Below are 16,865 nucleotides of genomic sequence, written 5' to 3'. Positions count from 1 at the left end.
ATAAGTATATATATACTATCTTTTTATATAATAGTGTTAGTAATATTATTAAAGTATACACCTAGTTAATTTATATTATATAATAAAAATAAGAATAAGGTTAAGGCGTTAAAGATATAATACTTAACTATTCCTAGCTAGTTCTTTATCTTTATAGTTCTTATTAATATTATAAAGTTATTTACTCTAAATTATATATAGGCAGAACCTAGGTTCTAAAAGATCTTTATATATAGGTTCTCTCTTAAGTACACTAGTACCTAAGGCTTTCCTATAGTTAAAAACTTAGCTACTTTAGTATCCTATAGTTCTCCCTAGTATATTATATAATAAGGGTCCTTAAGTAAAAATTAACTTACTTTAATAGTCTTTAAAGCTAAGAATATATCTTTACTAGTTATATAATAAAAGAAAGCTAAAGTTAGTAAATACTAAGAGACTTTTAGTTATCTAAGAATTATTCTTTATTATATAAGTTATTATTCTTCTCTTTCTTCTTTATAGGGCTTTTTCTCTCTACTTTAAGGAGATAGGCTATAAAGTCTTTATATAGGTCCTAGGCAAGTATATTATATACCTAAAGGTATTAAGTCTTTATATAATTATATTCTTCTTCTATATAGTTAGTTAACTAGTATTTTTTCTTCTTATATATAAAACACTTCTTAGGTATATTTATATAAAAAGGTCTTAGTTAAAATAGTCTATCTTTTCTCTCTTTATTAAAGAATTAGTAAGGTAGTTAATTATATAAAGGTCTCTATTATAGTTTATCCTTGTAGTTTAAAGTATACCTTTAGTCTATAAAGTTAATATTATATAATATAGTCCTTCTGTCTAAGGCAACTTATAAAAAAGCCTTAAGATTAAAGAAGAACTCTTTATATAAATAATATACTTTAAGATTACTAAGAGTAGTCTCTAGCTCTAGAATACCTTAGTAAGCCTAGGTAACTTATATATAAAGTATAATTTCTCCTTAGAAACCTAAACTAAGTGCTTATTATATAAGAGGTAACTTGTCTAGTAATACTTCTAGTACTTCTATTAGTGTCTTGTCTAGATTCTTTTATTTAACTTATATAAAGGATATAGTAGTCTAATTAGTCTAATAAAGACTATAGTTAACACTAGTATTAAAATATATATCTAGTATAGTATATATCTTATTCTACCTTTATATAGGTCTAATATAATAAAGGTAAAACTCCTCTATATAATTAGACAAGATATCTAGAAAAATAGTATAGTATTAGTCTTCTATAATCTAGAGACAGTAGTAGAAACTAATAAACACCTTAGCCTTATTATAGAGTATATTATATAGCTTTTCTATATAGTTTCTCTTTTTTCTTTAGCCTTTTTAGAAGACAGAGATTATATAAGGTTTATATAGTCTATTATTAATTATTTACTTTAGTAAAAGGTTATAGATATCCTTCTAAGGTATAAGTATAGTTTAGCTTTAAGATCTTAGGAAACTTTCTACCTCCTAGGTAAGTTATACTCTATATAAGGTTGTTTATATAATAAGCTTTCTAGTCCTTTAAGCTACTAGTGTATCCTAGAGTTTAATTAACTTTATTAGTGTCTTAGCTAGGTCCTATTATATAGTAGCTTAAGGATCTTTAACAGTAGTTATTAGTATATTTATTATATAACTACTAGACTTCTTCTAATATTACTCTTAGAGTTATTATATAAGGTTAACTACTTACTTATTTTTAGGCTTTATCTTAGTGTTAATAAAGATGCCTTTTTTATAATTTACCTAATAAACTCCCTAAAGTATATATAATATATATACTTCTAGTAGTTAGCTGTCTAGTCCTTAAAGTTAATTATAATTATTCTCTTAAGTTAGTGTTAGTCTAGATTTATATAAATAATCTAGTATATTTTATACACTAGATATATTATAATCTTTTTCTAAGACAAGTTATTAGTAAAGTCTTAATATTTAGTCTAGTATTAAGGTAGTATTTAAGATCTCTATATTATAATTATAATACTACTGCCTTTTAATATATCTTTATATATAAAGATATATTCTTCTTAGGTAGGTTCTTCCTCCTAGCTCTAGGTGTTCTATATTAATATATTAGTAGTTATTTTAAATTATATAACGTCTAGTTAATAAAGGTAATATACTTATAGTAGTATACTACTTACTTCTTATATATATACAAGAAGGTTATAGTCTTCCCTATTCTATTATATATAAGGGAAAATAGTATAAGTAGTTATCCTAAAGAGTAGTTCTTTAGCCCTCCTATAGTTAGGCACTATATAAACTAGGTCTTTATATAAATTATAACTTATCTTAGTATAAGTAGTTATAATAAAGAGTAGTTCTTTAGCCTTTCTATAGTTAGACACTATATAAACTAACTCTTTATATAATATAGCTTAACTCTTTACTCTTGCTAATCTATAATTACTATATAACTACTAATTAGTGTTAAATAGGCTTTATATATATATATACTTAGTAAAACGTAAAAGTAAATTAACTTCTTATTAGGTAACTAAATAGGTCTACTTTACTATTATTGTATAAAGCAGTTATATACTGCTTAAGTATAACTTAAGTTATTCTAGCTAATAAAAAGTATAATTCCCTCTTAATATAACTAAGGGCTAAATAACTAGTCTATGCCCTTTAACCTTAAATTATAAACTATTTATAGTTAACTAACTAGGTGTTATATAATTATTAGTATTAATATTCTAATAATAAGTAATATTCTATAACCTTGTTTATAGCCTTTATTTACTTATCTATTTATAAGTAAAAAGCTATTAAAAGCTTTCTCTTAATCTTAGACTAGTAGTATAAGCTTAACTAGTATTTACTTATAAATACTAATCCTCTGTCTAATATAACCCCTTATAGTATACTAAACCTAAGCTTTACTTTCTTATATAGTATTTTAGTAAGCTTTTCTAAGGTAATTAATGTACTTACTACTATATATATATAGTACTTAGTAAAATAGTTAATAATTACTAGGATTATGTCTACCTTTTGCCTCCTAGTCTATACTAGAGGTAAACTTATAATAAGGTCTATTAAGATCTCTTTAAAAGGCCTCTAAGGTAATAGTAATAACTATAGAGTGCTATATAGCTTATAAGTCTTAGCCTTTATACCTAGGTATATCCTATAAGCGTTAATATACTCCCTTATATCTTAATTTAGCCTTTTTTACTAGAACTTTTACTAGATTAGCTTTATAGTCTTATCTTTACTAAAGTATTCTACTAATAAATTATTATAATAAAGAGAGATTATTTCCTCTCTTAAACTAGCCTCCTATAGGACTACTAACTAATCCTTATAGAGAAGTAGACTATTCTTAATAGTCTAGTCTTCTTTTTTAGCTTTAGTTACTTTTTACTACTGTTATATCTCCTTATTATCTTATTATAGACAGCTAATAGTTTTAACTAATAGCTTTAATATATCTTTTTAATAGGTATTTTCTTTTACTAATACTTTTTTTACTTTACTTTAAGTTAAGACTTAGACTTTATAAACCCCTTAAACCTTAGTCTAATTTACTATATCCTTCTATATTAGTGCTTTAGAGTAAAGATTATTTAATAGGTTAATGTTTACTGCCTTTTTAGTATAATAATTTAGCCTTCTTAATAGTCTATTTATAGGGTTATACTTCTTCTCCTAATAATAAATAGTAAAGTTATATAAAGCTAGTATTATACACTATTTTACTTACTTACTATTTAGTTACTACTTGCTTATAAAGTACTATAGATTATTATAATCTATTAAGACTTCTAAGGGTTTTACTACCCCTTTAATATAGTGTTACTATATTTTAAATAACTCTATAATTATAAGTATCTCTTAATCTAGGGTACTATAATTTAATTTAGCCCTCTTAAACTTCTTTAACTAGAATATAACTAGGTGCTATAGTCTATCTTTATATAGCTATAATAGTATTCCTACTACTATATAATATAATATATTTATCTTAATTCTAGTTAGTAACTTAGGGTTAAAATAATAGAGAAGTAGTACTATTTTAAAGGCTAATAGGAGGTGTCTAAATACTACTTGTTCTCTAAGATTAAACTATACTTCTCTTAGCTTTTTACTACCCTTTATTCCCTTTAATAGGTCTAATAATAGGCTTATTATTCTTATAAAATCCTATATAAACCTACAGTAGAAATTATAAAACCTAAGAAAAACTTAGACTTCTTAATATATAGTAGGTTCTAGCTAAAAATATACTACTTTTACCCTCTTTAGGTCTATTAAAACCCTATTAATAGATAGAATAAACCCTAAGAACTTTACTTACTATTTATAAAACTTATACTTCTTTAGGTTAGTATATAATATATTATCCTTTAAGTGCTATAAGATTTTTAGTAAGTGTTCTATATAGGATTCTTTGTCTTTTAAAAAGATTAGAATATTATCTAGGTATATAATATAGAATATGTCTATTAACTTTTCTAAAATAATATTAATAAGGTTCTAAAAAGTCACTAGAGTATTAGTTAAGCTAAATAGTATTACTATATACTTATATAACCTATAATAGGTCCTAAATATAGTCTTTTATTTATCTCTCTTAGTAATCTAGACTCTATAGTAAGTATCCTTTAAGTTAATCTTAGAAAAGTACTTTACACTTATAATCCTATTAAGAATCTCTAAGATTAAGGGTAAAGAATAATAATTCTTTACTAAAACCTTGTTTAGTCCCTAGTAGTCTATATATAAGTAAAGAGTATTATTCTTTTTTAGGATAAAGATTACTAGTGCCCTTACTAAACTTTAAGACCTCTAAATATAACCTAATTATAGGTTTTCTTTAATATACTTATAAAAAGTCTTTAATTCCTTTAGTAAAAGGGAGTAAATTAGCCTAAATAGTACTTTTTTTCTTTTTATAATATTAATCTTATAATCTATAGGTCTCTTTAGTAAAATAGCTAATATACTATTTATACTAAAGATATCCTTTACCTTCTCTAACTCTTAAGGAATTATTAGAATTTTTATTATTATATTATTAAAATCCTTGTCTAGCAGTAGTAATAACTTAGGCAAAGTTACTATAGTAAAAATATAGCTTTTTAATTATAATTACTTAGTAAACTTATATACCTTTAGTACTATTTAATCTTTCTAAGATATAACTTTAAACTACTATATTTTATTATAACCTCTTAAATAAATATTTATATCTTTAATTATAGCTATTAATAATAATATAGGGCTACCTTTTAGCCTTAGGTCTTAATTAATAGTAATATAGTCTTAAGTAAATTACTTAGTTATCCCTTAGGAATTAGTTATTATTAAAGAGACTTTATAGGCGCTATAGGTAGGCACTATTATACCCCCTAGTGCCTTTAAGACTAGAACACTTTATTTACTTTATTTTAATCTTATTTTCTTTATAAATTTATATAAGATAATATTATATTTTACCCTTAAATCTAAATCTAGGAATAAATCTAAGGGTCCTTAATAGGTTTTAACCTATATTATAATATAAAAACACTATACTATTAGGAATATTAAACAGGATAAAGTAGTTAGGTCTACTTTATTTTTACCCTGTTTTCTTATAGATTAGAAATAGTTTAAGATATAGTAGTAGGCCTATCTTACTTCTGTCTAGGTTAAGTGTAGTCTTATAAAAAGTGCCTTAGCTTATTATAATTATAGTATACCTTAGTAGGTTTTTATTATTTATAACTTTAGTTAGTAGTTATTATTAATACTTTAAATTTAATAAGGCGTTTCTTCTCTTTATTTTTATTACCTTTTTAGATATACTTTAATAGTCTTTTAACCTATTATATTAACCCTTATACTCTCTAAGCTAGCTTTACTATTTCTATATATATTTTTAGTAGCTTTACTACTAATTTTTATACTTTATCTTAGAGTTTATTAGTTAATTAATAATAAAACTCTAAGGCTTATTCTTTTTCTAGTCTTTTATTAAATTCTTTTTTAAGGGAGTTAAAATATATATAAAATTACTTAGGATCTTAGCCTCTCTTTTACTTTACTATAACTATAGAGTATATAACGTTTAGCTTTTAATAGACAGCATCCTTAAGAAAGGTTTTAGTCTATTCTAAAAAATAATTAAAGTCCTTAGCTTTTTTCTTTTTTTCCCCCTTTAGAAAGTTAATATATTAGTCTTATTTTACCTAGTATTTATTATTTATATTATCTTTTACTAAAATAATTCTTTTTTCTAGTTTTTTAAACTTTTAAGGTACACTAGTAATAGATATATATAAATTATTAATCTATGCCTCTTACTATTATAGACTAGACCTTAACTTTAATTTACTTATTTTTTAAGGGTATATTCTTTCTTACTACCTAACCCTAAAGTATTAAAGTATTACTAGTCTTTTATTACTTAAGTAATTAATTTTTCTAGTTATAAAACTTCTAAATTTTTTATAGTTACTACTTTAACCTACCTCTTAAGCACTTAAATATACTTAAGGATAGCTTAAGAGATTAAGCCTAATATAGCGCTTAGGCTACTTTATGCCTAGCTTTTGCTACTATTTCTAGGCGTATATAGTGTTAACTTAATAGCTTTTATTATATAAGATAAAAGATAAATAAAGAGAATTAGAATTATAATAGCACTAGTAAAGAGAAGTAATAATTAAAATATAGGTCCTATATTATATAGAAGCTAATTCTTAACCTAGCTATTACTAGCCTTTTACTAAAGGGTTAATACCTTTTTAATCTTATGTTTATTTAGCCTTACTAAGTAAAACGCTTACTAAACTATATTAAGAATAATATTCCTTTAACTTACTAGGTCTACCTAGGACTTTAGGGTAATTACCTATTATTCTATAATATATTTACCTCTAGGTTAATTAATGCCCTCTTTTTTCTTTATATACTACTTATCTTAGTGTAAAAGTCTACCTTAAATTAGTAGTATAGCCTTTTCTCCTAGAGTAATTAGATAGTATTAACCTTTATTACCTTTATTATATACTATTTACCTAAGTGTCTAGGCTAGCTATACTTATAGTACTTTTCTTTAGTATAGCTAGCTAATAAATACCTTAGCTTACTATAGTTAAAGTAAGTTAAAAAGTACTATAGCCTAGTTAAAGATAAGTAGTTACTTTTTTTTTTTTTTACCCTTAGGGCCTTTAGCGTTAGTGTTAATATACCTTAGGTTATTATAAGTGTAAATATAAAGTATATAGACTAAGGCTTTATTATAAGGACCCTTATATTAAGACTTAGTAGTATAGCTAAGGCCTACTAGTCCTTTTACTTCTAATTCTACTTCTACTAGTCTACTAGTTTATCTTTAGCGTAGGCTTTAGCTAGTGTTTTAGCTTATTATATAGTATTATTAAAGGCTTATTATATCTCTAGTATTCTTTAGGCTAATATATAGCTCTTTAGATTAAGTAGTAACTAGTTAAGTATATAAACTACCTATTACTTTTTAGCTTATAAGTTAAAGTACTTTACTTTAATAGTCTTATACTTATTAATAAATTACTAGTATAACTAGTTAACCTTTTACTTTATATTATTAAGCTTTACTATTATACTAAAGGCCTATATATTAGTGTTAGTAATATTATTCTTTAACTAGGTCTTTATTACCTCTTAGGTTACCTTCTTTATTTAGCTATTATAGTAGGCTTTAATATACTTTTACTACTTATATACTAAGTTACCTTCTAGTATAAAACTAGTATACTATACTTTACTTTAGTTATTTTTAAAATTTTTTTTTATAACTTTAAACTATTTTTTTAGCTTAAATAAAAAGTCTTAGAGGTTATTTTATATACCTCCCTTATATTAGATTAAAAGTAACTACTTTAATAGTATATTAATATAGTAGTACTTATACTTTAGCTAAAAAGTAGTAGCTAGGCCTAGTATATTATATACTTCTTTAATAAAAGTCTTATTTATTAAAGCTAAAATCTAGTTAACTATTTTTTTTTTTTTTAGCTTTTTTTATTTACTTTTTTAAAAAGTACTTAAGCTTTTCTTTTATTATCTCTTTAAGGTTACTTTAGAGCTATTATTATACTAGTAGGCCCCTGTTCTTTACCTATGCCTAGGTGTTACTACTGTCTAGGGTTAATTACCTAGAGGTAACACTTATACCTTACTAAGCAGTAGCTTAGGTATTAAAAAGTAATATTATAGCTTTAATAGTTAGTATACCTAAGAATAAATAAAGATTAAAATATATTAAAGGTATTATAGTACTAAGTAAAGGAGTCTATAAATAGTATAGTTAGGGGTTAATTATAACTATTTTTTAATCTACCTTCTCTTAATTCTCTTGTTTCTGTAAACTCTGCTTTTGTGTAACCTTTAGATAATAGTTTTCCTGGTTGTGGCCCTACAGCTGGTGGTCCCCTGGTGCCCCCCACCTCTGGCACCTGACACACTGCCTCTTGTCAACGTCCTGAGACTCGGGTTGAAGGAAATGTTCATTGTTTAGGATGATATAGGTCAAATAATGACCTGATGCACCTACCTAAACTGCTTATTTGCATTCGCTGGTTGCCCTGTAAATTGTTAAATTGTATTCACATCTTTGAAGTGGACGTTGTCGGATATCTGCCAGGGAAGTAATTCGCAAGGAACTGGAAAGTAAGTCTTGATACCTAAACTGAGCCGTAGTGTCCCATATGCAACAAGTTGATTAGTTGATATAAATATGGTTCCCCGCTTTGCGAAAAGACAATCAGAAACAATGGTTGTCTAGTTTCGATCACTGATGGACATATAGGAACCGGCCACAGCCCCAAGTAATCGAGTTCTAGAAACAGACTGATATTTCGGCAAAAAAAAAAAAAAAAAAAAAAAAAAAGAGAAAGCAAACGATCAACCGTACTTGGTGGGAACATCTCCATCCTTATGTTATAGACTCAGTAGTCTCTTCATCTCCGTGCCCATCATTCCTGGATGGGGCACAACAATTGCACCCGCGTCCCGAAGCGCCTTGGCCTTTACATCGGCAGACACATCTCTTGGTGAAAGAATAGCACCGGCATGGCCCATCGTCTTCCCGGGCGGCGCTATTCTTCCAGCAACCATAGCAATAATTGGCTTTGGGCTCGAAGTCGACTCTCTGTAAGCTTTTATGGCCTCAGCAGCTCTGAGCTCAGCCTCCCCACCGATCTCACCAATTACAATTATGCCCTTTGTCTCATCATCATCGAAGAACAACTTGAGGCCATCAAGCAAGGTGGTTCCTGTTTTCGACTTGGTCAGACATCTCAACACATAAACTTGGGTTGCCAACAATTACCAGGCATCATATCACCTCCCATCCCCACCACGACACTCTGCCCAAGTCCCGCTTTGGTAGTCGCACCAACAGCTTCGTAACTCAGAGTACCACTCTTTGAGACAATACCTACTACGCCCTTGGTGTATTGCTTGTATGGCATGATTCCAATACGGCATTGATCAGGTGCGATAATACCGGGGCAGTTGGGCCCCACAAGTCGGGTTTTATTTTGGGCTTTCAACACTTCGTGAACCCTCGCCATGTCGTGAACTGGAACATGTTCAGCAACCGAGACAACGAGTGGGACCTCGGCCTCAATAGCCTCGATGATAGCACTGGCTGCAAATTGCGCAGGTACAAATACAGCACTTGCATGCGGCTTCACGTTCTTCATGGCCTTGGAGCAGGAATTAGTGTTTTCAGTCAGATACTTTTAAATTGGAAATTGAATGTATCGTACCTCTTCTGCTGTGTTGAATATTGGAAGACCGAGGTGAGTCTGCCCTCCTTTCCCAGGTGACACCCCGCCTACAATATTGGTTCCGTACTCAATCGTGTCTTTTGCATTTTTGGTGGCCTTTTCCCAGTAAGCCACAGAATAACACAGCATTCACCACATAATAGTCATTCAACATACCGCTTTACCAGTAAATCCTAAGCAGCGTCAGTACCAACCTGAGTGCACAGAGTATTCAGGTCAAGTACCCTGATATATCACCCTTGTATTTTTGTCTATCTTCAAGTTTGGAATTGTGCAATCATATGGTGAGAATTTCCTAGGTGTGGATGAAAACAGTCTCTTAACAAGACAAGTTGTGCTGGATTGTAAACAGATGAACCTGGGTAAAACGTAACTGGCCATAATGAGTAGTACTTGAAGATTACTTGGCAAAGGATGCGCGTCGACAGCCGAAAGAGTTTGAGGAGGTCTGGGAGGTTTCTTTTAGCTCTGTTTGACATTCGCTGGTAGGTTTCGGTTATATAACATGGGTTTAGCCCAGAGGTGATGTCACTGGCGTAGTTAGGCTGTCCCCGCATCAGCAATACATTGAGAACCCCAAACATCACCCACTTCCGCGAGGTCTTACCGATCAAAACCGCTACCGGTACAAGCTTCTCTGAGTCAGCAAGCCAGATCCTGCATAACATGCCCATCCAAAAGGTATCAGACCTGAGTTACCGAAACGCAGGCATTGAAACCTCGAAAGTGCTCATGACATTGATTTACTGGAGAAGTAAATCAGTTCTCGTTCACGCAAATCGAGAAATGTTCTGCATTCGGCGAAGGTGCCATCAACTGGAATACAGATACATCGACCAGTGTGCTTGTAATTCATAGAGGCACGGGAGCCTCTGCTGGCGTATAATACGACACGATACATCCAGAGTCGGTCCGGTGCCAGTTCCACCACTTCTGTTCCGGCAGGTGTCAGTGGGTAAACCTAGTGGTGCACGGGGTTATTAGGTGACCACTGCCACCGCCATTCTCGTATAATCAGCCTAGCACCCTTTTATTTTTCTCCTCGTCTACGGAGTACCCTGTCCATACTGTCTGCCTTGGCAGCTTTGCATAGCCAAGACCTAGAAGAAAGTCGGCAGTGATGTGTATGTGCGTGCAAGGCTTCAATCTGAGCTCTTCCAATTCACTCCTTGATGAGGCACATTTGCACTTTTCCATTGCGGGGTACGAACTTTATTCGACTCGTAAGCTACCTACTTGGCTCTAGGGTCCCTCTCCGCTGGTTCTGCAATGATGCATTTGGTGTCAGCCTCCCCACCTGAATTGTGCATGGAGAGACGTAACCCCAATGGACGTGAGACATTGTCTCTTCGTAGTCGCGCTTCGACACGGGACATAGGGGGACGGCAGGTCAGCGGTAAGAACGTCTCAGCTGTGCGACCTTGAGAGGAACCGCCTTATAGACATACCTTAGTAAGAATGTCTCACGTCATTTCGGTCGTAAACCACCTACCCCTCCCTCCCTTCCGACCAGCGGCATCTTCACACCTACGCAACCAAATCTCCAGACTGAGAACTGGCATCTACTTGCGGTTGAAAGCTTATCAAAAATCTCTCAACATTTTTGGCATCTGACCTTCCCGGTGTTCTTTCTGCGCGAAGATGGATCCCGCGAAGCTCACTGGCCAGGCTCTCCTCAGCCACACTATCCAGACGACACCCATTATCGACAACCATGCTCATCCACTGCTGGACCTCGACGCCATCGGGCGTTATCCACTTCTTTCCATCACTACTGAAGCTCATGGAGATGCGATCCACGCCTCGTTGACCAGTCTGGCCCACTTGCGTGCTGTGAAGCAGCTTTCTAAAGTATTGAGATGCGAGCCCAGTTGGGAGGCCGTCGTTAATGCCATCGAGGCAAAGCGCATTGAAGACTACGACTCCTGGGTCGCTGAGTGCCTGAATGGCATTCAGTCTGTCCTTGTAGATGATGGTCTAGACGGCGAGGATGCGGTATACCCCTACACTTACTTCGGTGACGTTACACCAAGCCCGGCAAAGAGAATTGTCCGCATCGAGAAGATCGCTGCTGAAATCATAAACAACCACTTACCTAAGGAGGGAACAGCCGCAAGTAATGCCAAAAATGCAGGTGTCGTGTTTGAACAGGCACTTAAGGCGTTTGACCAGAGTATTGCGGAAGCTATCGCTGACCCGGAAGTTGTTGGCTTCAAGTCCATCATCTGTTATAGAACTGGCCTCGCGATCCCTAGACGACCGGATGCCGCTGCAGCTAGAAAGGCTTTCGAGACTATCTACGGGAACTATACACAAGGAACCGACAAGGCGTTCACGCGCGTCAATCACCAAGGATTGAACGAGTATTTGGTTCACAGGCTCGCATGCCTTATCAGGAACACCACCAGCGCCGGCAAGAAACCAATTCAATTCCACACTGGCCTGGGTGATAATGATATCACCCTCACTTCTGCATCTCCATCTCATCTCCAGGAGTTCATCCGGCAATATCCCACTGTGCCTATTGTCCTGCTCCATGCCAGCTACCCCTTTATGAGGGAAGCTGGGTACCTGGCTTGCGTCTACTCTAATGTGTACACCGATATTGGAGAGATATTTCCTTTCCTGAGTCGAGACGGCCAGGAAACTGCTCTGAGGCAAATTCTTGAACTGTGTCCTTGGTCCAAGATCCTTTGGAGCACAGATGGGCATTGGTTCCCAGAAACTTATCTGCTCGCCGTGCTGCAAGTAAGAGAAGTCTTGGAGAAGGTATGTACCAATTCCCCCATGACTCCTTCACTACACGCCGTTGATTATTCCAGGTCCTATGCGAATATGCTCGCAAAGGACACATGACTTGGCGAGAGGGCACTCAACTTGTGAAAGACATTCTTTTCAACAACTCGAATCATGTTTACCACTTAGGGCTCGAATTTAATTTTAACGAGTCAAACATCAACCCGAGAAGACTGTCTGGGAGAAGTGACCTCGACATCCTCGAAGCTTTCTTGGATGGAAAGAAGCCGCCACAGTATCTTCGCATTTACTGGAACGACATGACCGCCACGTTGCGAGTCCGTGCTGTGCCGATGCGGAAAGTTCTTTCTGTCTTCAATGAAGATGGAGACTTTTCGCTCAGCATCACCAAGGCAAGTCTTGGTCTCCTGCAAAACGACCAAGTCGTTTCAGGGGCATCCGGCACAGGAGAGTACAGACTTCATCCTGACTTCACCTCTCTGCAAGAAGGGCCGAGAGATGGTCATATTAGCGTCTTTGGCGACTTTAGAGAGCAAGACGGATCATCGGTTCCTCTTTGTCCGCGATCTCTGCTTCAGCGAGTGGTCGAAATTGCTGCTCGACACGGGTTGACATTCCACCTCGGATTCGAAATCGAGCTTGTTCTTCTCGAGCGCACTGGTAACGCCTTTGAAAAGTACAGAACTCTTACCAATGACGGGCATGCTTGGTCCACTCCCCGCATGATGGACAATCCGGTCTTCGTCAAGGTTATTGAGAGAGCCGTCGCCGAGTTGGATGCGAGAGGCATCTACATCGAGCAGATACACCCCGAAAGCGCAGCTGGTCAGTTTGAGGTCATTCTTCCACACGCCCCACCGTTGGAAGCGGTAGATACGCTTCTGTACGTCCGCGAGGTCATATCCAGTATTGCTACTGCCGAAGGCTACAGAATGACACTCCACCCGAAGCCGTTCCCGAAGTCCTGTGGTACGGCAGCTCATATACACATGTCAATCACCTCGGCCGGCGGTTCTAAGCCAGAGACGTACAATCCCTTCTATGCTGGCATCTTGAAACACCTTCGATCCATCGCCGCCTTCACCTACAGTAATCCTGTCAGTTATGAGAGAGTTCAAGATGGGGCATGGGCCGGCGGTCGGTGGGTCACTTGGGGCACTCAGAACAGGGAAACACCTCTACGAAAGATCGAGGACAGCCATTGGGAGATCAAGTGCATGGATGGAATTGCTAATCCTTACCTGGCGATTGCTGCCCTTCTTGGCGCGGGGACTCATGGATTTGGACAGGGAGAGAAGCTCACCTGGGGCGACTGTGAAGTTGACCCTGCATCCCTGACTCCCAACGACCGGAAGGAGTTAGGGGTGGAGCAAATGCTCCCGTCAGGACTACGCGAGGCTCTCAAAGCCCTACGGGCGGACGAAGTGATGAACGAGGTGCTAGGCGAAGATTTAATTGAAAGGTATGTCACAGTCAAGGAAGAGGAAATGAAGAATTTGGAAGCCATGAGCAGCGACGATAGAAGACAGTGGATAATGGAACGATACTAAAATGTAGGGGTTGCAAATACTTAGTGTGTTCGAGGGTGCTGTTCCCGTTGACCTTATGTTCGTCAAGCTCCAGGCGGAATAAATGTATCATCTATTGCACAGCGAAATTTCTTTACTGACCAAGCCTCGGGGCCTCTGAACGTTTTGTAGTCATGCAGAGGGTGAAGTGTCAAATCTGTTATCACATGATGGATCAACATGCTACTTATCCGCAGTAGTGATGCTACTAATAAGTTTGGTAAGATTGCAACATGTATTTGATTGCTAAGTTAGGTGAAACCGCGCTTGATAAGCCCAGGTACCAACAGCCAAGCAGCCCAACTCAACAAGATTACTGTGAGCGGCAGGTTAGCGAGGGCATATATGGCTATTCTGTTTCCGTCTACCCTTCGCACCCGCCCTCGCGATTCAGTCTCAACTCCAGAATGAAAAGGGCGGATATCAACATCCCTGGGCTGCCTTCGACCCGTGAGGATATGGCCGTTGCTAAGAAAGTTGTTTCAAGTCCTAGTCGTATCAGTAGCGGAGGTAGGTTTGCTTGACTTAGAGTCAATAGCTTATAAGTCAAAGCACCCGCTTTCCGATCACCCCCGCTTGGCGATCACCTATTCCCCACCAGAATACACTAAAATACACCAAAACTACTCCTTTTTACTATAGCTATAATAGTATAACCCTAGCTTCTTTAATTCTATAAAAATTTCTATAGTTAGTTATATACTTACTTTTACTATACTAGGTTTTTTACTATATTCCTATTAGTATAACTTAAGATATAAGGCTTTATATAAAGATATACTAAAATACTAGTAAATTATTATTAGCTATAACTTAGTATTTACTAGTAGTATAAGCTTAAAACTTTATAAATAGCTATATTATTTATAATATTAAGTAGTTATATTTTCTATATAATATATATAGTCTTATATAAGCTTATATAAGTAAATTAAAATTTCTCTAATAAAATTTTCTTAGTAAATTTTATATTTAAGTATATACTATAGTATAGCTAGTATAGTCTATAGTATAAGCTAGTAAATATATACTTTATATTATAAAGTAACTATATAAAGTATTATAGGTTTTTTTACTTTATAGTTCTAAAGTTATATAGATTTTAATACTATTAAGAAATACTAGTAAAATATACTAAAACCTTAACACTTTTACTACTTTAGCTTTAAGTAGCTAATACTTTACCTATACTTAGTAAAAAAATTATATAACTAGTATATAAACTTTTTATATAATTATTTATATATGATAATTTTCTTAGAATTATTAAGACTAGGGTTATATAGTTAAAGCTATAGTGAAAAAGAGCAGTTTTGGTGTAAATAGGTGATTGCAAAGTGGGGGTGATCGGAAAGCGGGTGCTTTGACTTATGGCCTTATAATGTTGATCACGTGGAGGTTTTTAGTAATTAAGCTATGCCCTCACTTCGACCCGCAAAACTACTCCTTCGAACCCCAAAGGCCGGCAAAGGGGTCACAGCTCGGATCTTCGACTGGGGTGTACTCCATCCTGTCGGCAATGTTCTTGGCGACACCTTTCCCGTACACGGCTCCGATCCAGGCGAACGTCAGGTCAATGCCGGCACTGATGCCCGAGGATGTCCAAACATGCCCATCCTGAACCCACCGCGCCTTGTGTACCCAGTCCACCTCAGGCCGCAGCGCGATCGTTTCCTTCCACGACAGCTTATTCGTGGTCGCTCGCCTCCCGTCCAGGACCCCAGCCCGCGCCGCCACGCCTGACCCGGTGCAGACGGTGAGAAGGTACTGCAGGGAATCGAACCTTTCCCTGACGAAGTCGATGGCTGTGCTGATGCCCGGGTATCGCGTGCCCTGTCCGCCTGGAACGATGAGGACGTCGAGGGGCGGGGCCGTCTTGAAGGTATGAGTCGGCACGATCCGCTGGCCGAAGTCGGAGTCAGTGGTGGAGGGCTGGTGCGGGGTGTCCTGCTTGGTTGACACGGGGTCTAGAGTATCTGCGATGGTGTAGAGGTTCATGTGGTAAGACCGGGACAGCAAGTTGAGAGCATCCAGAGGCCCGAAGACATCGAGCGCCTGGAATGCCGGGAAGAGCACCACGCCGAAGTTGAGAGGCTTCTCTGGGAGATGGTTAGAATCATGCCCGAGACTGCGAACGATTGCAGTATAAGCCATTTTAACCATCTTCGTTCGACTCACCGCCGGCAACGCCATCACACTCCTGAGCCATTGGTGGCCTATGACTGAATGTCCTGACGCGGGGAAATGGGATTGAGACGGCCGCCGCGGGTTTCTTGACGAGCACTGATAAGATGATGGTGCAACTTCTTCTGCTGAGAATTCTTGGAATGCTTGGCACGATGTTTAAGCACTGATGTGCAGTGCCCAGACCCCGCGATTTGGTTACAGCTAGATTTAAGACTCCGGAGAAGTGCACACGGCAGGTCGATCGGCACACTCGGAAAACGATGAGAGTTACGTAAGGTCAGCAATGAGTGGGTTTGCGGGGTTTTAGTAATCGCAGAGCAAAAGGACGGAAAGATCTTTGGACTCGGACGCCGAGCGCTTGAGATCGTGTCATCGTCTCTCGAGAATTGGTTTATGAACACGTGTCAGCATATATAGCTATCCCAGTGGCGGTTTAGCAGAACGCCTGCGTTTTGCGATTGCAGGTTTTCCAGCGCAACTTTCTACGAGAGGAGAATAGGCTACTAAACAGACTGATCACAGTCCCACAGTCGCTGAATCCTAAACCTCGACTGG

At 35.7% G+C, this 16,865-nt stretch overlaps 3 protein-coding genes across 3 annotated transcripts; 1 reads left to right on the top strand and 2 right to left on the bottom strand.

Annotated features, from left to right (window-relative positions):
* Positions 1-8,896: 8,896 nt before the first annotated feature.
* LY79DRAFT_560306 (succinate-CoA ligase) lies at positions 8,897-10,296 on the bottom strand. Its single transcript, XM_060558317.1, has 5 exons — positions 10,023-10,296; positions 9,955-9,971; positions 9,778-9,894; positions 9,336-9,714; positions 8,897-9,279 (listed from the first exon to the last, which is right to left on the bottom strand). The coding sequence occupies exons 1-5, from the start codon at positions 10,177-10,179 to the stop codon at positions 8,945-8,947; spliced, it is 1,005 nt and encodes a 334-aa protein (XP_060411942.1). The 5' UTR covers positions 10,180-10,296; the 3' UTR covers positions 8,897-8,944.
* An 858-nt stretch (positions 10,297-11,154) lies between these two features.
* LY79DRAFT_560304 (glutamine synthetase) lies at positions 11,155-14,226 on the top strand. Its single transcript, XM_060558316.1, has 2 exons — positions 11,155-12,567; positions 12,621-14,226. Exons 1-2 carry the CDS (start codon positions 11,440-11,442, stop codon positions 14,103-14,105), a joined length of 2,613 nt encoding a protein of 870 aa, XP_060411941.1. The 5' UTR covers positions 11,155-11,439; the 3' UTR covers positions 14,106-14,226.
* Positions 14,227-15,381: 1,155 nt separating this feature from the next.
* LY79DRAFT_291306 (DJ-1/PfpI family protein) lies at positions 15,382-16,600 on the bottom strand. Its single transcript, XM_060552210.1, has 2 exons — positions 16,302-16,600; positions 15,382-16,222 (listed from the first exon to the last, which is right to left on the bottom strand). The coding sequence occupies exons 1-2, from the start codon at positions 16,330-16,332 to the stop codon at positions 15,564-15,566; spliced, it is 690 nt and encodes a 229-aa protein (XP_060411940.1). The 5' UTR covers positions 16,333-16,600; the 3' UTR covers positions 15,382-15,563.
* Between the last annotated feature and the right edge of the window lie 265 nt (positions 16,601-16,865).

Source organism: Colletotrichum navitas (assembly GCF_030913465.1).
Source record: "Colletotrichum navitas strain CBS 125086 chromosome Unknown LY79scaffold_50, whole genome shotgun sequence".
Lineage (NCBI taxonomy): Eukaryota > Fungi > Ascomycota > Sordariomycetes > Glomerellales > Glomerellaceae > Colletotrichum > Colletotrichum navitas.
Note: the sequence above shows the minus strand (reverse complement) of the source record. Positions and strands in the feature narration are given on the sequence as shown.